The sequence below is a fragment of the Dermacentor albipictus genome, chromosome 1 (genome assembly GCF_038994185.2).
Source record: "Dermacentor albipictus isolate Rhodes 1998 colony chromosome 1, USDA_Dalb.pri_finalv2, whole genome shotgun sequence".
Classification (NCBI taxonomy): domain Eukaryota; kingdom Metazoa; phylum Arthropoda; class Arachnida; order Ixodida; family Ixodidae; genus Dermacentor; species Dermacentor albipictus.
Window position 1 is genome coordinate 146,054,531 of NC_091821.1, and position 16,571 is coordinate 146,071,101.

Sequence of the window (16,571 nt, forward strand, 5' to 3'; positions counted from 1 at the left end):
GATCGCTTTTTTTGATGCATTTGTCAATGCTGGAGGTTAGCTTCGATACCGTTAGCTCAAGCAAGGGTTAGCGAGACGTAATCCACAAGCTACACAGGCAGCACGTGTTGTCACAATGACCACGGCATGTGCGTGTCAAGCTGGACTCGACTATGACGGTGACCAAATCTGAGGACTGCATATTTCGGAGCGCATAACTGCAACAAACCGAAGTAGACTACACTAATCCGCATTTTCCACGCCCAGTATAAACGATGAGATTGGCACTAACCCTTGAGCAGCGCATATGCACTACCAGAGCAGATGGCCAAGGTACTACCGAGCACCTTAACAAAATTCAGTGTGGAGGGAAACGATCTAGCGATGCCAATGCCTTGGCTACAAGCGCACCCGGCGCAGTTTTCGAGTCTCGACACGCGAGGCGGGGACCTTCTTGGAACCGGAGGCGGCCGCTATGAATTCACTAGGAAACATGAGGGTACCAGATGGCTGGTGCGGAGAGGGAGGCAAGGAAGTAGCCCACGCGGCCTCACCTACGCGACCGCCCGTGGGGACGGAACGACGCGTAGCTAGAGTTTGTTCACCTCCAGATGTCGCTCGGCGGGCAGAGTACTCTCGGTAAGGAGAAAGAAACGTAGGGGGTGGAATTTAATCAATACCCTCCTCCCCCGAAAACACGCACGCAGCCGGAGGCAGGAAGCAGTCCAGTTAGCGGCCGACCACACCGGCCGTCTCCGCGCGCCTTCATTTATTCACGCGACTCCCACGCGGCCGCCTGCACGCTCTGCTCTAAGATACAGTACTCCCCCTCGCGCGCGCCATGTTCGCCACACGCTTCGCAACTATGACGCGTATTTCGGCTAACCAAACGTACGCGTACTTGAAACACCCGCACTCTGACAGAACGTGGCGCAAACTGCATTTTAGAAATTGATCAGCTCCACCATTCCGATTAGGCTCGACGACCGCATAGTGCAGGGCGGTCACGCACACTAAATGACGAACTGAGCGGATAAAGAACTCGCGTGTTACAGCGCAGAGCATCACCCTCAGTGCGGAGTGCGGCAGGAAGGCGCCACACGCACTCAGACCAGAGGGCGCTCTCTGCGGCAGACAAGATTCTAAGAAGGCCGCCCTGAACGGCGGCGCGAAAGATAACTCACCCCATGAGAGCCCGCCGAAAACGTGCAGCTAGGAGCCATAGCCCGTGGTGCCCCTAGCGGGGGCGTCGCGCGCTATGCACGATTGTGGCCAGAGCTGGAGTCGGTATCCAAAGACCGAGCCGGGTGCCACGCGGCCAACGTGGGTGTCGGTGCGCTCATCGTGGCTATCCCACGCACGGCCCCTCGCTGCCGAAAGCAGCCCAGGCGTCGCCCTGGGACAGCAGCCACAACAGCAGGAGCAGCCAGAAGGCGAGAGCCACGAGGACGCTGTACATGGCCGCCTCGGTGTCGTCGTCGCCGCCCGCTGGCGACGCCATCGCGCCGCCGCCCGGGTGGTCGAACCCAGCCGCGCCCGGTCGGGGAGCGGAAGCGCGTACACGAAGGCCGCGTCCCGGTTAGTCATGGCAGCGCGGCAATGGAGACGCGCCCGGAGGATGGAGCGCCGGCGGCGCCAGAAAGCGGACCCACTCCCTCCGACCAATCCACGCGGTGGAGAGGAGGCACCATCCGCCGGCGCCCCCATCCGAGCCGCGCGCGCGCCACCGGGGAAAGTAAAACGCAGCCCCTCTCCACAGCCCATTCAGTGGCCGCCGCACGCAGCGTGACGCACAAATCAGCGACCCGATAAGCGCTCTACTCCCGCCTCGCCCAACCCAACAGAGGTTTGGGCCTCGAACCGACAGCCGCTGCATTGGCCTATCTGAAGGGCCACGGCTAAGCGCGACATGCCTCAACCGCGTCTCATGTGCCGCGCTCACTGCTCGCCTATCGCCACTCGCCTAGATTTCGCTATCGAATTCCTGCCGCTGTCGAGGCTCTCCAAGTCCTTGAGGCGCTCGCTAACAAGGCGCAAGTGCTAAATGCGTGCGGTTCTACACTTCTGCATTACACACACAACCGCATGCTTACTTTCTCACTACAAAGTTAACAGCTGAAGACACTGAAAATCGACTTACGCTGCATTCAACAGTAGCAGTACCCCCTCCCCCAGCACAACCGACCGACGCGCCATCTACAGCTTTATCACGAAGAGCACCAGCAAACCATTGTTTTATTGGCCCCCGAAAAAGAATTGTCCTGGTAATTTCGTTCCACATAAACAGCCTTGAATAGTGGTTCCACACACAAAAAAAAGTACCATAAACGGATACATAGTCTAGCAGAATAAAGGCGCGTATTGCTGACTATTCATGTCATTTTACGAGAAGCGCACTCAACATTCCACTGTGCCAATGCTTAGTTAGTTACAGCAGTACGTAAGTGTGAAGAAACAGCACCCAGGTACCGATGCCCCGCTTTTGAGAAGCGACGATGGTGATGGAAAACAAGCCAGATCACACTCCACGTGGTGGTCGCAAGAGGTTGATGCAGAACACGTCACGGTGCGATGGAGGCACTGCTCATTCAAAAGATTAAAAAATCTATCTTGAATGAGCAATGCCGCCACCGCCTGACCTTGAAAAGCAATTTTTAAGTCCCGCAATAGGATCCCCATCGCAACGATCAAATCGAGGGAAGTTGGTCCGAGGCAGTCAGTCGTTAGGGGTACGGAAGGAGAGCGCTCAAGAAAGGCGGGCGACCGGATACACTGCGCTGCTACGCCATGCCACTTATCACGGAAGCCGCGCACGAAGGCGCCGATAGCAGCCCTCAGACCTACGTCGCGATAATGAGCCCGAAGAAAACGTATACCTCAGGCTGCGATAACAAGAAAACCACGAGGATGCCTACACGCGAACGATCGCTGCAGTTGGTTGCCGCAGATCCATGCCTGCACGGACTTGAATGACACCGGCATTTGACGATAGTGGATGCATCCAGTTGGTAACGAATGATCAGCGCACAACTCGATTCGGTGCTGATTTTTATCGTAAATACAGCCATGAAATTAATATCTGAGCCATCGCGTGAGCATATATTACAATTAATGAGCATGAAAGCTATTGCGTGCTGTAGAATCTCATTAATATGAACTTCAAAGGACCGGAGAAATACTTTGCTACACTCAAGGGAGTTTCGTTCATTAAAAAAAATGTGAACGGGCGCAGCACTATGTCATAAACCCTTTTTAATGTTTTATCACAAATGCTAAGCATCAATAAGTGAACAAAGCAGCTAGTTTTTTTCGAAAGCAGGAAATTACAAGGTGATCTGGTCCAGCATTCACAACTTATTCTGGAACTAGTAAGTCACCGACCAAAAATTCGTAATTAGAAGGGATAGCCTTTTGTCCGAATAATCGAAAATTCAAAATAATGTATTTACCAGAAAATAAGTCCTTTTCTACCTACCCTCCAAGTGTCATAAAAGAAAAAATCTGGCCAGACATCTACATTCATACAATCAGCACTCAAGCAAGTAGAGACCAAGACCTACTGGAACTCCAGACCTCCACAGATATCCAGCTTCTACAGGAGCCACTCGCGCCCACTCTCTCATTCAACCGTTGGCCAGTGGTTTTGGTTTTACGACCTGTTCTGTCTTCTAACCTATGGACGACCTGTTCCGTCTCCTAACCTATGGTTAACTGTGGTGGCATCTTAAGAGTGGCGGCTGTTGTGTCATAACGAACTGGTTGCATGCGATTTTTGTGAACACAGCGACATGATGTCGCAAGGCTTTGATCGGTCACTTGGCTCCATAATGCTGACTGCCCGAACATGAAAGATATTGGTGCATGTAGTCCGCTGCTCTCCATAATGGCGTTAAATAGCCACTCCTATTGCCTTTCTCATGCAGTAACAAACTAAAAAAAAACTAGAGAGCGCAGAAGTGAACTTTACAAACCACCGTAACGTAATGACCACCACTCATTTTAACCTTTAGAAGTTGCCTGTGAGTGCGTCGCGACTTGTAAAAGAATTATGCACACAGTTTCACTGTGTACTTATCTTTCGCACCACCGTTATGCTGCCCCACACAGAAAAGCTAGTTTTGCAGTTTGGAAAGATTTCTGCGACACAATGACTGCAGTGCAGGACGTTTTAAATCACTGGGGCCGCTTTTGTAAGGTGTGAACTCACCTAGACATCAAACAGTATATAAAAAAATATGCTCACCTTCCCTGGAAACAGACTCAATTTTTTGCACACATCGGGCGCAAGAACTACTTGTGCAAACTTTTACCTAATCCTTCGACTTTCCTTACAGCACACAGCAGTAAATCCTAATGCGACCTGACATTAGGCTATCTGTAATCAGCTCAAAAATGCTCGTTTATCCTAGGAACCTTTTATAACAATTTTTTCAGCCCGCTACGGAGGCTAGGAAAGGGAAAGTATTGGCGTCTAGCTTTGCAGCTGCCATCTGTGCTCGTTCATCTCTTTCACCGCTCCTCCTCCTTTTATCGCACTATGCAAATGCAAAACATTTGTGTGTGTGTGTGTGTGTGTGTGTGTGTGTGTGTGTGTGTGTGTGTGTGTGTGTATATATATATATATATATATATATATATACACACACACACACACACACACACACACACACACACACACACACACACACACACACACACACACACACACACACACACACACACACACACACACACACACACACACACACACACACACACACACACACACACACACACACACACCATACAAAGGCTTCGTGCTTGCTGAAATGGCAGCATGAGCATTGTAACATATCACGGAAGCAGACGACGGCAAACAGGTTAGAACTAGCGCCACTCTGTATTCCGTCCATAGCGAGACATAGCATGCAAGGGGCATATGTGCAAGTCTGGAGCTCAGTAGGTCACGGTAGGGACATACTGCAATGCCAATGCCGAAACATATAGTACGCAGTTGGTATCCTCTCGCACTTCCCACTGCAGATGCTGCTCCTTTTAGCGGAGCCACCATAAAACCCGCGCGTGGCACAGGTTCTGATTTCGCCGAGCATTGAATAAATTTAACAATCTTTTTTGTCGTTGTAGAGCAGCACATACCCAGTGGCACATGCCTACTTACACAAGATTCACTGAAGAGTGGCACACACCTACTGACACATCCAATCACCCAAGTTAGTATTAAAGAAGCTCATTCAAGACCAGTGAAAGTGTGAAGCAACCTAAGAATGCTAATTGCATTTTAAAGCTCGTCATTCGTGTTGCTGCACACGCACAAGCTGCATGCTACCTGGTCAGTCAATACTTCGACCATCGTTATGTTGCCACTGCAGCAGATAGATGAACGTATAGTAAATCCATGCATGAAATTTGCCGCAGTTAACTTGAACAGATGTTGCAATACCTTCATGCTTCTATTTACAGAAAGATACAATACCAACCAACTTAGATATTCAATATAAGCAGGAATTTTATTTAAGAAATTTCTGATTATCAAGATTCTATTGTACAACCACTGAATACAAAAGCATACACACTGGTGACACAGCCGAAAGTTTAATTTTCTTGCAACATTAGTGTACAGCTTAACTCTTCTCAAGCAACTGCCCTCTAGCAGGCGAAGTACCAAACATTCGTTGCTTTACACCCAGTACCTTCATATACACATAATGGAATCCACAATGCTACTGAAAATTCTGTATTTCCTGCACCTATGCCAAAAATCCAGGAAATGGGAATGAATTCAATGCAGTGCATTTAAATTATATAACAGATTTAGCAAAAACAGTTCAGCCAAGAGTATCCCCCCCCCCCCAAGTTTAATAGTTCTCATTGCAGTGCTTCCCTGTTATAAAATTTAAAAAGTTGTGCTTAAGTGACTTATCAAACTTGGAGACAAGAGGACACCTAACTACACCTGAAAACTCTGGAAACAAGCATCTATGAAGTGGTGGTGGCTTTTAAATACATGAAGCGACGATAAATGGGGTTTTATGGCGCAAGTGCCACGGCCCAACATGAACTGCTATGAAAAAGATAACAGCCAATCTTGTTTTCCCTCGGGAACTATTTCGTACAACACTTCCCAACATCAGCATAAAAATTGGCATGAGGGCTGCTTCAAGATTTTTGTTACTCGTACAATTAGTGCCTTTAGAGCTAGAAGCACTCACCGATTGAAGACGATATCGCTGTAAGCGTAGCGCTCAAGCTTTGTAACTGGGTCTGGCTCTTCAAGCTCGAGACGCCGGGCAGAAGAGTCATCGTCGTCTTCACAGTCCTCTCCACGCTGTTCGGCCGAAGCCGCTTCTTGCTCTGCTGCCAACATGGCAAGGGAGAAGTGGCTCCAGCGGCTGAGCTCTGCAAATTATCCATGTGCAGAACATTTTAACAGGTCATAACTTGTAGTTTGGAGATATTAAGGCTTGAGCATGAAAATCATTTACACTGGAAATTCCCAAGCATGCCTTTCCCAAGGCAGGATACACAAAAGAGCACTGTCCAGTGATGTGAACAGTCAAGCCTAACTGCATTATTTGCAACTTTCACCGGTTACAGGTAGACAGTGGCGCTCTATCATAATAAATATTGATTAGGAAGTGTAAAATTAGATCTGCAGAAGTCCGCAAGGTGGAGGAAGATTTGGGAAAAGGAAAAATTGTCAGGTGGATGATTTTTCTAATAGGATGAATGCAAAGTGCCAGAAAATGAACACGTGGAAGGGTGCCTGGTGCTACAGTTCCATTCAGATAAATTTTACTAATAAGTTGGATTTTATGTGCCAAAATCATTACTCCATTATGAGGCACCCCATAATGTGCGACTCCAAACTCATTTGCAACCAACCATTTCACCAGCACAAAAGTACTGTGAACTATCACAAAGCAAAGAAAGAATTGTGCACAGAGCCCAATAAAGCATGAATATGTAGAGGCACTGTTTTTGCTTGCTGTACCCCATGCCATAACTATTTCAAAATTGATCAAGGGCAGTCACAAGCTCAGCCTATTTCACTGCAGCATGCTATAGTGCATATCGCACTAGAGCATATGAAGTGTAAATGCAATAGACAAGCAGCTTGCAATCAGAAAAAAGAATTGGTGTTTCACACGTTGCAATGACCTTTGCAAGCCTACCAAGCCGTCGTTTAAGGAACCATCGGGATTAACCCAGTGACAAACACCAGGCTTGTATGTTTCAGCTTCGCTGGTTCATCTGTACAGAGTGCTTGGGCGGCGATTTTGTTGTGACTAATCTATATGGCAGCAGTATGATGGCAATGAAGTATTGGCCAAAGCAACTTGCTCATCAGGAAAGGCAGTATATTCAGGAACACTGCCCAAATAAATGTTGCCCTTTGCAAACCTGCCCAGACAACCTTCAAGGCACTGACACATGCTGGGCTCCGCCAATAAACTAGACGGGCCATTGTAATTAAAGTTCAAAATATTGCCACCTCCATGTCACGAATCAGCACAGCAGTGGCACCAGTGACAGAGCTTAACACTGCAAAAGCACTCCTGAACAAATTGGAGCAATTGTGTCAATTCATGTTTACCTCTTCTCTACAGCAACAAATCGAAGCTGGTGCACATGGCACACACTGCAATGTTGAAAAGACAGCAATAGTGCTAGACTAGAAGTAACACAAAGTACAGCCTAATTGAGGAGACTTAACACAACAGATTCTGCATGCAAAGCTTGCACAGAGCACCTTTTCTTATAAGGCACAGACGCCACATGCCTTGAACTTGTTCTACTGCTTGCACTTTAAGGATGCGAACATCCACCAGCTTCGTACCTCAAAATGCAGCAGTCACCGACTCTACTAGCAGTTAGCCCCAACATTGATTTAAGATCAAACTGCACTGTGCTGTCACCTTCTGTGACAGTGGCTATTGCCCAATCGTAATGGTGCAACAGCTCTTGGCTATTCATACTTGAGCTGTGTGTGAGCCTAACAGATGTGTCGCCTTGAACCTTCACAAATGCAAATGTTGGCAGAACGCGTGATTTACCAAACAATCCACGATATTACTGAGCTACAGCTCGACCTTAACGTACAAGATTGCTGTGACGACTGGCTTACTACCCTACTGGCTTACTAACCCTACTAAACGACTTACTCTTGCCGCTAGAACTCCTTATCTATTCCTTACTTGATTACCAACATTCTATGAATCAGTCGAGTCATTTAAACATTAGGCATCACCCTCTATATATTTAAATATTTAAATTCTCGGGCACATATATATATTTAAATATTTAAATTCTCGGGCACATATCGGAAACATTGCACCCACCACTAAAAATATGCAGCTTTTTGAAGCAACACCTTCGACACACACTTAAACATGCTAAACTGCTTCCCTACAACGCACTCTTACATACAAAACTTTAGTATGGATCAGCTATCTGGAGCCTGCACCAAGCATCTAACTGAATCTGTTCAAAACCATGCAATCAGATTCATTCACTGCTCATGCTCTTACGATGTCAGTGTTTCATCTCTAAAACACAATCCAAATTGCCAAATTGACAGCTTGTGTTCCTTAAGTTTGATAACCGTCAACTTCTCCGCGCACCATACATCTTGCCCTCACGTGCATGCTTTTCTGGCCGCACAGGACATCCTTTACAAGTTAACCGCCCGCACTGCTATTCCGTCACTTTTTCTGCCTCTTTTTTCAAACAGCTACAGACTGCAATGGCCTGCCCCATCACCTCACAGAAGTCACCTGCCCACACGCGTTTGCAGATGCCATGGATATTCATTGCCTGCAGTACATAACAGAAGGCTACGTAACGTATTTATGTGTATTCATGCATCTTTTTTTCTGACCATTTGAAATCCTTCGTATGGCCATACATATGTAAACCCCGCCCCTTATGTAATACCCTTCCACTCAGGGGTCTTTAAGGTAAATGAAGAAAAGAAGCAAAAATGAAGGAAAAAATGAAGAAAAGAAGCAAAAATGACGTTGCCACCTTGAAGATTCTGGAACAGATCCCCATGATGTCGCAGATTTTGACTGAGTTTGCTAGGACCGAGTAAATTTTTACTCAGTAGAGATTGACTATATTGTACTATAAAAATGCTAGACTGAATTTTTATAATGCCATAATGGCTGAAATACAAGTAATTACTATGAAATTGACAACGACTTTTAAAAGGCATAACTTTGGAGTTATTTTGCCGAGTCATGCCAATTGCCAATTCAATTGCCAATGAGTTTGCCAATTCATGGGCCCTGCAAACTGCGATGGCATTGTAAAATATTGTATACCTGTTTACTTTTTGGCAACAAGCTCATACTTCTCCGTGGGGCCAGAAAAAGAAATGGTTTCCTTCAAGTAACGAATAATATGAAGTATGACTGCTCAGAAAGAAGTGAATACAAGTGAAAGCTACAAGTGAATATGTTATCAAGCTAACTGCACCAAAGAAGCACTGCACTGAACATGGTTCAGGGACTGAAAGTGTTAAGTGTCTACCATGTCAATACCAGATTTCATTTTACAAGACCACTCAACATTTGTCTGGGTAAATGGCACTCCATCTACCAACTCAGTAATGCTCCATTTGGCAAAAAATCAAGACCAAACCAATTTATTATGCCAGTATCACCACATTACGCAAATGTGGCAGTTTCACAAAGCAAGGTTTGTACATGACTGCATCATAGCACGATTGAAGAAGCATGACAGCTGAAGTGCACAATAAGGGCCACACAACACAAATCAGTTGTGCCCACTGAATCATACTATGGAGTACACAACTATATTCAAGACGTGCTAGGCAAATACATAACTTTACTATGTTACAAAATAACTGGTGTGTGTGTCTGTGTAGACCTTGCAAATCATGTAGAAATGTCAAATAGCCAGGCCTATGTTATTTTTATCCTTTAGTACAGGATGCATGTCATTTGGCATCGGAAAGCACTAACAGCTCTGTAGCAAACAAACAGATAATCTTCACAATGGAGATACCTTTCTAAAAAGGTGCACCACATAGACACTGCAGAAGGATAACTGCTGAAAAGCACTACAAACCTGAAGGATGCGAAGTGGATTGTTTCGGATGACACGTTTTCACAATAAAGACTGCCAAATCACTGATAGGGAGTGGAATTACTGAAAATGTCCACAAAGCTAAGAAATTCCAGAACAATGCAGATGCAAAATACCCCTATTATTTGTTAAACACTACATGCTATTATAATGCTCATGTGACCTTCAAACGGATATGAATGTAACAATTTTAGAACTGCTGGTACAATAAAACAGTTATACCTACACACAACAAAACTTCATTGGAGTTAAGGAAAACAGTGGTTCCAATTCCTTTACCTCCCACTACAAAACATGGAAAGCAGCCAAAGCTCAGACCTACTAAATATCAGCTACCTTGACAGCACTGTTAAAAAAGATTATGCAGAAGAAGCCAAGTTTTCGTGAAGCATTTAATGAAATGCTATAAATTTGCCCAACTCATTCCTGTGTCTTTAGCGTTTAAAAAATTGGCAAGTGCATGTGCTTGGGCTGCTGTGCAATCTTCACTATCAAACACGTAATTCAATGTTTTCCTAAGTGCGAGCTATTCAGCTAAACAGCAGCACGCAGCAGCCACGGTCAGGAAAGTACCAAAAGAGTATATAAAGAAAGCCTCGCTCTAACAGTTACACCACCACACTGAACTGAATGGTCGCATATTCAGAACACATCCAAATGTAACTTTCAGCATGTGGTCAGTAAGCACAAAAGACAAGAAAATTTTATGGCACAAATTGCACAATTGACAAGATTCAAAACATTCAGGTTAACTTCTAAGAATTGCAAATTTCATGGACAATGGCAGTGAAACCTGTCCACACTGAAAATGTTAGGTGCAGTGGTGCATCTGATGCTACATATCCAGCTTCTTGAGAGGCCTGTATACTAGGGTTCGATCCAGTTGTAGTCCCTCCATCAACACTTTCATGCCCTTTAAATGAAATTTTCTGTTTAATATCACTGCCACAATCTCATCCCAGCACACAGCCAAACATGCAAGAAACTATGGTGAACCTAACAATTGTAACAAGGATAATCCGCGCTGTCAGTATGCATGAAATTGTGCGACTCTTCTACACTCATTTTATTAGTGCACCAAATGTCAGCATTACTGCCATAATACCACATCACCTCTGGCTCCTAACAAATCTGCATGGTGGCCATATTGGCCAATGTTGGCAAGAAAATGATATGCAAACAATTTATTTTTCTATGACCCCTACATGTGGGTGGAAGCTGTCTAGTAGACTTTGCAGCAGATGAGCAAGAATTTCCAATTCTTGCTGAAACTATTATGAAGCAGCTTGGTAAAAAAAAATGTTGGTACATATTGCAATTTACTAATTGTAGCTTTAAGTTTGCAAGGCAAGTATCCACTTGGAATGAATTTCCAGAATCACGCCAGTTCGGAAATATTCGCCTTCAAATTCCCTGTAAAGATGCAGCGTCCAACTTTAACAAAATGCTCTTCTGTGCATTGAAGCCCAAATGTAACTGGAAGACCCATGTATTTCATCCCACACATTGGGAAACCTCAAAACTGGTCTTATCTAGGAGATTCACTTCAAGTGAATTTGGACACTTACCAGCTACAATTCGTAACTTGCAATATGTAACATAAAGTAATAACCTAAGTGCATTAGTGAATTTTTGTCTATTTGTTGAATATATTGAAACACTTCCAATTGGACCTGCATAGCAAGTTTTAAAAGAGTACTGACACAAAAATTCCAAGTCGAGTTAATGTGCGAGATCGATTTGTGTGGGCACACACACATCGTCTGCAAAATATAAACGGCAAATATAGCTTAGAACATTTAAAATCAATTTTAAAGTACGCGTATGCGCAGTCAACCGAAAAACTTAGCACCTCGCAACATCGAGCAAGGAATGTAAACAACTGAGAAAACGCTATGTCACGAGTTTTGCGCTGCCGTCGGGGCGGGCCCTGCCAGCAAGTCTCTCGCCGTTCCGATAGCCCCGTTTTTTTTACATGCCGTTGACGGCAGCACAAATAGTCAGCTAAAATTTGCTTTGGACATGAACTAACTCAAGAGTAAAGTGACCTTGGAAGTGTGCATGTCAAAACATTGCCTGAAATAGTAAATAATTGGCGCGATTTTGACCCGCAAGCGGTCAGCGCAGCCGCCGCTGCAGTCTCTGCAAAGCGGCTAACGTGGCTTCCCACCACTACCCACGGCGTCGGGAAAACTAATTGTAAGGTCACTTATAAGTGACTAAAATGTGCAGACACCGATTGTGTTGACGAATATAGATGCTTCAGTACGAGCTGCGCCGGACGGATCGCAAGGGCCGTGAGCCTCGGATCCGACCGCCAGCGAGCTAGGCTTATACCGTTTCCCAGCGTTCGCCAGCTCGCCTGGCTTGCACATTCGCTACCGTCTGCATCGATGAGCTGCAGAAGGGGTCAGAGTTCGTGCGTGCCGCTGGATGCTTAGAATGGACCCCAGTGAAGAGCAGCCAGATTTGCACGTATCATTTCGAGCTTGCCTGGTATAAACCCGCCGAGCTTAGAGCAGTCCGATGATCTTCCACCCCCAAGCCTGATGCTGTGCCGGCTTTTACCCTGCCATGTGTTCTGCTCCAGAATATGCTTCATTCCCAAAGTGCCCTCGACAAGTGGTTCGTACTACTTGTAGCAGTGCGTACGCATATCGATAGCTGTTGCTTGCCACAATTTCCAAGTCGCTGCTTTGTAGTGGATCCAATCAAAAGTGGTTGGCCACGTCTAACACAGTAGCGAGTCCCGTCTGCAGGAAGTAGTCGCCGTGCACGAACAGCACGTGCAGACGAACTAGCAACACGAAGCTCGCGCGCTGGCATGTGTAAGTCATTTTTGTACGATCACGTGACCGGCTGTATTTAGATTCTTTCTTTGGCCCATCTTGTTGCTCTCTAAAACCGAAACTCGGACTGGTCCCTACAAAGAAGACTAAAAAAAATTACCTGTCGTGCTCTGAAGCTAATGATGTTTTGTGCTGCGATTACTGGGTTGTTAGCTACTTATTGCAGCGAATAAAACAAGATGGACAATATTGTATCAGTACTCCTTTAATGATGTGTGTTAAGGGGGGACACGGGTTGTGGCGACCAAAAATCGTGAGTAAACCCGAATTTTCTTATTGCATTTTTGGAATGTACAGCTATTATTGCATCTACATTGTTAATTTCAAAACGTATTTTAGCCGCAGTGACGCCTTATACGACATGTACTAGCTGAATTTCAGGCGCAACGTGCGCTGAAACGGCACATTTTTTGAAACGTGCACTTGCTCTTCCACGTGTGCTAGCACGGACATCTTGGTCCCATTTGAAAGAGGCGACTTTCCTTCAAATTCCCGCCAGAATGGGCCCCATTAAACCATTGGCCACTTAGAAAATGCACGGCGAAATAAGGTACTAGAACGCTCTCCTATTCGTCACTCGGTGCACGTGACTTGAGCTTGCCTCCCGACTGGCGGAACTGCATGACCATCGTCTGCTCCAAGCTTGGAGCCGCGCATTGAGGTGCGCCATCTTGCCCCAGTGTCAACGCAATGTCCGAAACGGAGCGCAAATTTTGAACGCGGCACAAGTTTGGGGCGAAAAAAGTGCGACGGACGCTCATCCAAAACTTTAAAAAAAAAACGCTGCTCAACACTGCAAAATGCCCAGGACGCCACAACCTCAGCGTGTGATGCCGAAATCGTCGATGCAGCAACGGCAGGCCTAACGACCGCATCGGCTGCTGTGGATACTGTGACAAGTCAGTCTGCCGCGGACCCTTTGACCCACGCTCGCGTACGGCAAGATACGGGGTCTGTTCGATTGATTCGCCTGCACCACTGTGAACCAGTTCACGGCGGTTCACGAGAAGTTCAGAAACTGTGCAGCTCAATTCTGGAGGTGCAGGCCCAGCGAAGCACTCGAAACGAATGCAAAAGTGCAGACGCAGTGCAGGCGTTGCGTTATGTCAGACTAATGTGCACGGAGTGCGTAAGTTTGAGAGGTCCTGAACTGCAGGTGTGACCAGTTTCTGGGGCGTAAATACACACCACAGTTGCATAGACACATCAGACGTGCGTAAGCGGGGTTTTAACGGTCCTCGCGCCCGTGTGCTGCGTCGTCTGCTGCGTCACTGCTTCGCACCTCTATGCCTGGCACCAAGTTGGCACCGACAGTGGAGCAGGTGCAGCAAACTCATTAACCAGCCTTGCACCTTTCCTGCACCTTTTGAAACAAACGTTGTGGTTCTGCGGGCACCATTGCTGCACCGCTGACAAGAATGGCAGGGTGCAGCACCTCGCAAACTGGTTCAAGTGGTACAGGCGAATCGAACGTACCCACGATCTACTGGCAACCCTCCAAGCTTGAGGAGGAAGAAGCGAAAGCCAAAGCAAAGCTATCGGAGTTGTCTTCCACTCCAGCGACAGAGAAGAAACGCAAGTTCGTGGGCTACAGTACCAACGATGCACTTCGCTTACGATTGTGGATTTGAGTGCCGTGAACACTTTATTAACGCTTGCGAACTGCAACATCTGCAATGGCGCCTTAGAAATCATCCGAGATGAGCGGGAATATGGACTCGCTGTGAAGCTGCATTTTATGTGCGCAAACTGTGGAGAGATAGCATCGATGTGGAACGAATGAAACCCTTTGTTGTGAAAGTTTTGGCTACCCATGCCATGCAGGCAATGGGGAATCGACAGACCGCGTTCTACGACGTTTTCTCATTGATGGGCATCAGCCGTCAGGCTCTTCACACGAAAATGTGGCAGAGCTACATGAAGACGAAGTTAAGGCCAGCGGCCGATCGCGCGGCGCGTAATCTGAGGAGCAACTGCACGCAGTCGGTTCGGGAACTTTACGCCGAACTGAATGTGCCTCATACTGCAAACATCGCAGTGTCGTACGACGGGTCATGGATGACCGGCGGTCATACGTCCCATGTCGGAGTCGGCACCGTGATTAAGTTGTTCAACGAACTTGTGCTACACTGTCGTATTGAGCAATTTCCGTGCTGGGCGCGAGTCGGGGCCTAAGGAGACTGACCCTTCCTATGGAGCCTGGAAGAATGGCCACAAGTGTCAGAAGAACACTAATAAGAAAGCTGGGGAGATGGAGGTGGAAGCTGCCCTCATCCTTTTCAGATCATTGGAGCGGCACAATCTGCGGTATACAACTGTGCTTTGCGACGGGGACAGCTGCAGTTACCTCGCTTTACAATATGATGAAGTGTATGGGGTATATCCCAATTGAAGAAGAGGACTGAATCGCGTGCAAAAGCACATGGGGGCGGCTTTGCGCAACTTGGTGGCAAAACACAGAGGCCCTAAACATGAGAGTCTTGGGGGAAAGCGCCGCTTCACAGTGGACTTGATCTCCAAGTTAACCTCATACTATGGATGGGCTCTGAAGACCCACAAAGGAGATGTAGATGCCACTCAAAATGCAGTAATGGCCACATATCACATTACATCAAACGATGATGTGGCTAATCAAACTCCTTGTCCATAAGGCTCAAACTCCTGGTGCAAGCAAAATGCTGCAGCGGCCAAGGGTGAGCCGGTTCCAAAACATCCTCAAAACCTTCCTCCTCATGTGTGTCAGGCTTTACGTCCCATGTATGAATGTCTTTCAGACAAGAAACTGCTGCAACGTTGCCAGCATGGTAAAACGCAAAATAACAATGAAAGCCTGCATTCGATGATCTGGGCACTGGCGCCAAAGACCGGCACGCTTCTTTATTCATGGTGGAGGCTGCTGTGGCAGAGGCAGTATTAATGTTCAATGCAGGCAATGCAAGGGCCTCAAAGGACAATGAAAGAACTGTCCAAATCCAAGTGAGCAAAGTTGCACCCGCATGGCCGAGAAAGATAGGCGACGGATGGCAGCATCAGCCAAGAGCAAAGCATCAGAAAATTTGCGCCAGCCCCTCAAAAAGCGGCACACAGGGGCTGGGAGTCAGCAGGACTACATGCCTGGTGCCTAGCGAGCTGTTCCAGCTGTAAATTTGTAAATAAAATAGTGTTTCACACGTTTTCTCACTTTTCTCAAAACATGTTTTTGGGTCACTTCACTAGACTGTCGGAGTGATATCTCATGATCTAGAACAGCTAGAGCACTAATTCTTTCTTTAGCAGAAAGCTGAATCTGCATATTACCAAGTGCTGAGAGCAGAATTTCAAATTTGTGCGCATGTATATTTCCATTTTATTAATTTTCTTTTGGTGTGGTAGCCCCAGGTCAAGGAAAGAAGTTTGATCACCTGCAGAATGGCTAATTAGAACTTCATTTGAAAACGTTTTGCAGCATTGCAGTTATTGCACATTATAGTGTGTATCTATGCAATAATGTTCACTTTCTGCAGAGCAATTTTTCCCATTGTCTCCGGAAACAATAGAGTGGCAGCACTGTCAATCTCCTGAACTAATGAACCTACAAGAAAAATTATTGCATATTTGAAATCAGCACGAAAAACAAAGTAAGCTTGTTTATTT

General features: G+C 46.4%; 1 protein-coding gene across 10 annotated transcripts in view; it reads right to left on the reverse strand.

Moving 5' to 3' along the window:
- Window positions 1-16,571, reverse strand: part of LOC135911030 (serine/threonine-protein phosphatase 4 regulatory subunit 1-like) — a 192,665-nt gene that overhangs the window by 96,566 nt on the left and 79,528 nt on the right. For 9 of the 10 annotated variants that reach the window (XM_065443131.1, XM_065443125.2, XM_065443130.1 and 6 more), the window contains exon 3: window positions 6,189-6,375. In XM_065443131.1, the coding sequence (XP_065299203.1) occupies window positions 6,189-6,375 (187 nt within the window). Of the gene's footprint in view, window positions 1-1,163; window positions 1,572-6,188; window positions 6,376-16,571 lie in introns of those variants that run through there. The other variant, XM_065443132.2, reaches the window with a different exon arrangement.